General features: G+C 44.9%; 1 protein-coding gene across 3 annotated transcripts; it reads left to right on the plus strand.

The window, feature by feature from the left end:
- The first annotated feature begins 171 nt into the window (after positions 1-171).
- Positions 172-5433, plus strand: CDKN1B (cyclin-dependent kinase inhibitor 1B (p27, Kip1)). Of its 3 annotated transcripts, XM_011953880.1 has the most exons (3): positions 172-1368; positions 1898-2027; positions 4122-5433. In XM_011953880.1, exons 1-2 carry the CDS (start codon positions 894-896, stop codon positions 2017-2019), a joined length of 597 nt encoding a protein of 198 aa, XP_011809270.1. In that variant the 5' UTR covers positions 172-893; the 3' UTR covers positions 2020-2027; positions 4122-5433. The 3 variants fall into 3 exon arrangements, with proteins under 3 accessions (XP_011809270.1, XP_011809279.1, XP_011809263.1); XM_011953889.1 differs by lacking the exon at positions 1898-2027 and having other exon boundaries at positions 4151-5433; XM_011953873.1 differs by lacking the exons at positions 1898-2027; positions 4122-5433 and having other exon boundaries at positions 406-514; positions 710-1882.
- Positions 5434-7399: the final 1966 nt, after the last annotated feature.

A 7399-nucleotide genomic window follows, 5' to 3' on the forward strand; every position in this document is an offset into this window, starting at 1 on the left:
GGCGATCTTCGCGGTCCTCTGGTCCAGGCCCCGGCTTCCCCCGCGAGGAGCGGGAGGGAGGTCGGGGCTTAGGCGCCTCTGCGCACCCGCCAGTGCAGCGCCGGGCCCCGAACCCCAGGCCCCGCCCCAGGTTCCCGGCCGTTTGGCTAGTTTGTTTGTCTTAATTTTAATTTCTCCGAGGCCAGCCAGAGCAGGTTTGTTGGCAGCAGTACCCCTCCAGCAGTCACGCGACCAGCCAATCTCCCGGCGGCGCTCGGGGAGGCGGCGCGCTCGGGAACGCGGGGAGGCGGCGGAGCCGAGCCGGGGCCACCTTAAGGCCGCGCTCGCCAGCCTCGGCGGGGCGGCTCCCGGCGCCGCAACCAATGGATCTCCTCCTCTGTTTAAATAGACTCGCCGTGTCAATCATTTTCTTCTTCGTCAGCCTCCCTTCCACCGCCATATTGGGCCACTAAAAAAAGGGGGCTCGTCTTTTCGGGGTGTTTTTCTCCCCCTCCCCTGTCCCCGCTTGCTCACGGTTCCGCGACTCCGACGCCGGCAAGGTTTGGAGAGCGGCTGGGTTTGCGGGACCTGCGGGCTTGTACCCGCCCGGACTCGGACGGGCTTTGCCACCCTCGCCGCTTGCCTGGACCCCTCCCCTCCCCGCCCTCCCGCTCGCCAGTCCATTTGATCAGCGGCGACTCTCGGCGGCCGGGCCGGGGCTTCCCCGCAGCCCCTGCGCGCTCCTAGAGTTCGGGCCGTAGCTTGTCGGGGTCTGTGTCTTTTGGCTCCGAGGCCAGTCGCTGGGCTTCCGAGGGGGGTTCGGGCTGCGTAGGGGCGTTTTGTTTTGTTCGGTTTGGTTTTGTTTTGTTTTTTTGAGAGTGCGAGAGAGGCGGTGGTGCAGACCCGGGAGAAAGATGTCAAACGTGCGAGTTTCTAACGGGAGCCCTAGCCTAGAGCGGATGGACGCCAGGCAGGCGGAGCACCCCAAGCCCTCGGCCTGCAGGAACCTCTTCGGCCCGGTGGACCACGAAGAGTTAACCCGGGACTTGGAGAAGCACTGCAGAGACATGGAAGAGGCGAGCCAGCGCAAGTGGAATTTCGATTTTCAGAATCATAGACCCCTAGAGGGCAAGTACGAGTGGCAGGAGGTGGAGAAGGGCAGCTTGCCTGAGTTCTACTATAGACCTCCGCGGCCCCCCAAAGGCGCCTGCAAGGTGCCGGCGCAGGAGAGCCAGGATGTCAGCGGGAGCCGCCCGGCGGCGCCTTTAATTGGGGCTCCGGCTAACCCTGAGGACACGCATTTGGTAGACCCAAAGACTGATCCGTCGGACAGCCAGACGGGGTTAGCGGAGCAGTGCGCAGGAATAAGGAAGCGACCCGCAACCGACGGTAATGACCCCTTCCCAACCGACGGTAATGACCCCTTCCCAAGCACAGAATGTCTGTGTCTGGGGCCCCGCTTTGCCTGCTGGAGGGTGCTAACCTTAGCTTGCTTTTCGGCGTATTGTGATTTAGGAGAGCGAACTTTATTGGTCTTAGGTGTTCAGTGCTACCTGGCCCACTGCTTGTCTGTTTGTGACTTTTAAGTCAGAAACTGGAAATGGTAAGATCCGAGAATTTCCCTAACTTAAGACACCGCGGTCCCTCCCACTAGCAACCCCTAGGTATGTGACAAAGTTGGGATGTTTATCAACGGTCCGCCTCCTGGCTAGGGAGAGAGCTCTGGGGCGGAGAATGCACTTTCTTCTTTTTGAAAACAACCTCATTTTGTACCCTTAAAGGCTACTGAGGATGACGGATCCTGGATTGTGGGTGGAGGTAGTGGGTCTTTCATCCCCTATTGGGCCAACTTCTGCCAGCCATTGTTTTTTCTAATAAAGATTGTTGTGTTCTTTTTAAAAATTTCCCCCGCTTTTAGATTCTTCCACTCAAAACAAAAGAGCCAACAGAACAGAAGAAAATGTTTCAGACGGTTCCCCAAATGCCGGTTCTGTGGAGCAGACGCCCAAGAAGCCTGGCCTCAGAAGACGTCAAACGTAAACAGCTAGGTGGGTTGATCACTAAAGGAGCACGTACTGAAACCCGGGGCCTTCAGACCTCACGATACCTGATCTTGCTGGTTGCTGGCAGATTACAATCTTGTGGGGTTTTGTTTTGTTTATACTTCGTGAGGTCAAAAAAGTAGCAATGGGAAGGCTGGGGATACTGTAATTCCTCAGAGTTTCGATGCCCAGAGATACTTTCTCTTGAAACAGTAGACCAGAGCAACTACTTGTAACCAAGGCCCCATCGGGTAAGAAGGTCATTTCCCTGTGAGTCCCACTAAAACATGTTGGGAACAATAGGTTCTTCGCCCATCCAAACAAGAACTGGGGTACTCCCTCCGTCCCACTTCATGAGAATTCATTTCCCAGAGGTTCAGCTTGAGTCAGTAACAGATTTTGAGCCATACATGGAAAAATGGCAAGTACATGATTAAGTTTCAATTTTAAGGGGGAATGTTTGGTAGCAATTGCTCACCTTTGGTTATGCAAGGGATTACAGATGTCAGTGGGTGGTATGTTGTGTTCTTTGATATTTTCATAAACTGTCACTTTCCTTGTTTGCTCCTAAGTTTGGAGAGAGAAGGAACCAGTATTTGCAAAAACCAAAATGGAAAGATAAAAAAAAATTACTAAAGTTTCTACAGAACTTCTGGTAACACTGAAGTTGCAAAGCAGAAGTTAAATTAACTCTCGTCAGTAAGCAATCCAGGAACACGTCAGCCAGTGTATGCTAATTGTGCCGTAACAGGGTGATTTGGATATTTGTAGGGGAAATGGGTAGTAAATATCAAGACTGGTGACCGCAGGTCAGCCCAGCACAAAGGAAGTGGAGATTTTTCCATGCACAAGAATCTGATCACTGTAAATAGCTAATTTGAATAATTCAGTCCCCAAATGTACATGGATTGGCTATTCATAATGATCGAACTACATATATTAATAGTTTGTTAGCTTCTTATAGACCAAGACTGACCTCTTTATTTTATAAGGCACACACGTAGCTTAGCATATGAGGCGATGTTAATAAATATTGATGTTAACTTTTTAAATCCTCATTTATAAAAATTTTAAAACAACAGGGATTACAGTGGGATTCAGGTTTGTTGTGTCTTTAAATTGTATATGTGACTTTACATATCTTATATTTTTCAGCGCTTATACAAAACGGCACTATAGAACCTCTATTTTATAGCAGCATGTGAAGTGGGAAAATCAGGTGAAAATTTCCCTGAAGCAACCGTAACACACGCAGCCCTTGTTGGTTTGTGACTTGTGGCCTAGCTCATCAGATGAGCCACGAGAATCAGACCTGGATTTTGATCTGGCCCCGTTTTGACATGCAGAGAGGCATTTGTAGCATTTAGTAATATTGCTAGTTCAAAGAATACTAGAAATGTTAGTAAGAACCTATTCAAAAGTATTCATGAGTATTTTCTGCATATGAAAAATTAGAATATTTTGAAAATGATGTTAATAAAATTTTCTTCTGGAAGGCCCTTAATAATTTTTATTTCCAATCATTTTTCAAATTTAGAAAATTTAATCTGTCACAGGAGTAGAGAAAAAAATTCTAAATTTTTAAAAAATTTAGAAAATGTTTACTCTTAAGTATTACAGTTTCCTAATTTTCCTATTTATTTCCTACTTGTCTTTGACCTAGATTCTTTAGACTAGGGTTTCTCAACCTCTGCACTACTGACATTTTGGGCCGAATAATTCTTTGTTGTAGGAGGCTGTCCTGTGTGTTGTAGATTGTTTGGCATTATCCCTGGCCTTTCCCACTAGATGCCAGCAGCATCCTCCTCCCACAGTGTGACAACCTAAAATGTCTCCAGACATTGCCAAATGTTCCCTGGGGGGGCGGGGGCACCATTGCCCACTGTTAAGAACCACTGCTCTAGACAAAAGAACACAGCACAGAAGAGAGGAAAAAAATCCAGTTAAGAGAATGTTAGGTGGAGATGACTGTAGTCATCAAACTTCTTTCCCCATTAAGTATTTCCAAGCCAACATAGTGGCAAAATAATTCCTCTACTCTATTGGTAACGTTACTCTAGTGCTTTTCCTTTAATTTTTCCGTTTTGTTTTCTTTTGCAGAATTAAGAATATGTTTCCTTGTTTATCAGATACATCTTGATCTTGATGAAGCAAGGAAGATATACATGAAAATTTTAAAAATACATATCATTGACTTCATGGAATGGACATCCTGTATAAGCACTGAAAAGCAACAATAACACTAAAATTTTAGGCACTCTTAAATGATCTGCCTCTAAAAGCGTTGGATGTAGCATTATGCAATTAGGTTTTTCCTTATTTGCTTCATTGTACTACCTGTGTATATAGTTTTACCTTTTATGTAGCACATAAACTTTGGGGAAGGGAGGGCAGGGTGGGGCTGAGTAACTGACATGGAGGGGGATATGAAGAGCTTGCTTTGATTTACAGCAAGTAGATAAATATTTGACTTTCATGAAGAGAAGCAATTTTGGGAAAGGTTTTGAATTGTTTTCTTTAAAGATGTAATGTCCCTTTCAGTGACGGCTGACACTTCATTTAAAAAATCACAAAAATTTGAACACTGGCTAAAGACAATTGCTATTGTTTATTCTCATTTGGGAGATCTGGTGATCTCCCAAGTTATCTTAAAGGTTGTTAAATAACTGCATATGGCTTTTTTAAAAAAGCAACAAAAATCTATCCTCAGTGCCCTCCCCAATCTCTTCTAAAGTTGGAATTTACCAGTTAATCAGCAGAATGGTAATCACTCCAGGTAGTTTGGGGCAAAAATCCGAGGTGCTTGGGAGTTTTCAATGTTAAGAATTGACCATCTGCTTTTATTAAATTTGTTGACAACATTTCTTCATTTTCTTTTCACTTTGGGCTGTGTAAACACAGTCAAAATAATTCTAAATCCATCGATATTTTTAAAGATCTGTAAGTAACTTCACATTAAAAAATGAAATATTTTTTAATTTAAAGCTTCTTTGTCCATTTATCCAAAGGAAAGTGTTATTTTTAAAGGAAGGTTCATGTAGAGAAAAGCACACTTGTAGGATAAGTGAAATGGATACTACATCTTTAAACAGTATTTCATTGCCTGTGTATGGAAAAACCTTTTGAAGTGTACCTGTGTACATAACTCTGTAAAAACACTGAAAAATTATACTAACTTATTTATGTTAAAAGATTTTTTTTTAATCTAGACAATATACAAGCCAAAGTGGCATGTTTTGTGCATTTGTAAATGCTGTATTGGGTAGAATAGGTTTTTCCCCTCTTTTGTTAAATAATATGGCTATGCTTAAAAGATTGCATACTGAGCCAAGTATAATTTTTTGTAATGTGTGAAAAAGATGCCAATTATTGTTATACATTAAGCAGTCAATAAAGAAAACTTCCATAGCTATTCATTGAGTCAAATTGTAATGTGCTTTACTAAACGAGGTATTTGACTTGGCATTCTAGTCATGTTTAAACAAATGTAAATGTGAAATGGCAAATATCTAGGTAATTCAGGCCCACAACTCAGATGATGTTTTATGTAGTCTGAATGTAGTTAGCAGTTAGTATTTTCCACCTAGCTCTGTGTGGGTGGACAAAACTTTAGAAGGTGAAAATGGAAAAGCTACATTTTCATATGAATAAGATTGTCAAAGTCTGCATTAGTAAAAATATTTATGTCTTCTAGGATATGAATGTGTCAGAACCAAAAAATCCTTACATAAGTGTAGACTGACACACATGCAGGATTGAAAATGAAAGTAACATGGTGACTTCTCTAAATTCTGTATTTACACATGAGAAGTGTGAGGAATTAAAGCAGTTGTTTGGACCATCTAATGTATAAATCTTGTTTAAAATATTCAAACATATGGGCCCTCAAGAAATTGGTGTGCACTCTAGCTATTTTTGAAATGTTTTAACTGGTCATATAAAAACTATTTTAATTTCTAAATACCCTTGTTAATAATCTACACAACCAAAAACTGGCTAATGTAAGTAACCAAATCTGAGAGTTTTGAGTCTCCATAGCCATACAGCAGATATATATTTTTTACCTAAGGAAAAAAGTGTAAGACGACATTTTAAAGTCAGATTACTAAAATGATTCCTGTAATTCCACATTCTCAAAAGAAAATGTGTTTAAGGTGTAATAGTAAATTATTCTAGGACTTATTCTAGTAAGTGGGTAAATCGTAAAAATCTAAATTTGGGTTAAATTGTTTCGCTCAAATATCTACATTTCCATTATCGTACCCCAAAAGGAGCTCTCAAAGAATAGTTTGAACAGTTTTTGACCTGAAGAATTTTTTTTTTTTTTTTGAGCAGGTTGGACTCTTCGGCTTCCTGGAAGGGAAAAATAGGTCCTTTAGTGGCTGGGCTACATCTTTCAAGTAGGTATTATTTTAATGAAAGACTAGAAGGTGTTTTGTCATTTTGTTTAAAACTCGCATCCAAGAGTGTTTTTCGAAAACAGACTGAGGGAGCAAGAAAAACAATTCGAAATAGGAAGGAGTGGAGGGTCAGAAAATAATGAAATTAAAGTTCCTCTGAGTAAAAGAAGATAATTCAGAAAGTGTCTCTAACAGAGGAAAAAACATCGCCTGGATTGCTACAGGCACCCTAGTCTCCTTTCCTAAAGAGGTCTCTTTAAAGATAATTTGGAGCGATTGCGTTTTAGTTGTGCGGGCCAGGGAGAAGTGGATGCTCGCCGCGCCAGGCACGTCCACAGGAACGCAGCCCCGAGTCACCGTGTCCTTCGTCCTTTACCCGCCTGTGTCAAGCAAGCCTCCAAAAGTGACCCGCAGTTCAGCTCGTCCTTCGCCGCGAACGTCCCTTTGCGGGGATGCGGCCGCCGGCGCCCGCCACCCCTGGCCCCGCTACCAAACCACAGCGCCGTCGTCTCCCCAAACTGCCCCGCAGTTCCGCGCCCGCCCGCCGCGGCAGTTGCGGGGTCGGGCTGGCTGGTGCCTCGGGACGAAAAGGCCATCAAGTCTTGCTCCCCCATCTGTAACGTGCAGCCCCCGCACTGTCCCCGTCGTGGCGCGCAGTTCCCGCGCCCGGGCGGCCGCGCCTCCGCCGCGCAGCCTGGCTGGGCGGTTTTTCAGAAACTTTCCTCCCTCATTCTCTCCTCTGCGCTGAGAAAGCAGCGAAAGCCCCCATTCCTCTCCGCAGACGGACTCTCCACCTGAGTAACTGGCCGCCTCCCCGGCTGTGGGGATATTGAAGCTAAGGGGAGAGCCTTCCCGAGTTCGCGGACCCTCCGGCGCTGCAGCCCGCTCCCACCCCTACACTGGGCTCCAATGATCCGCAGCCCCGCGCATTTCGAAAGCCCGCCCGGCTCGCCGGCGCCCGGGGAGGGTCACAGCGGC

This window comes from Colobus angolensis, unplaced genomic scaffold (assembly GCF_000951035.1).
Source record: "Colobus angolensis palliatus isolate OR3802 unplaced genomic scaffold, Cang.pa_1.0 Scaffold11, whole genome shotgun sequence".
Lineage (NCBI taxonomy): Eukaryota > Metazoa > Chordata > Mammalia > Primates > Cercopithecidae > Colobus > Colobus angolensis.

Excerpts from the sequence above, each read along its gene's own strand:
- CDKN1B (XM_011953873.1), top strand. The coding sequence starts at position 894 with ATGTCAAACGTGCGAGTTTCTAACGGGAGCCCTAGCCTAGAGCGGATG.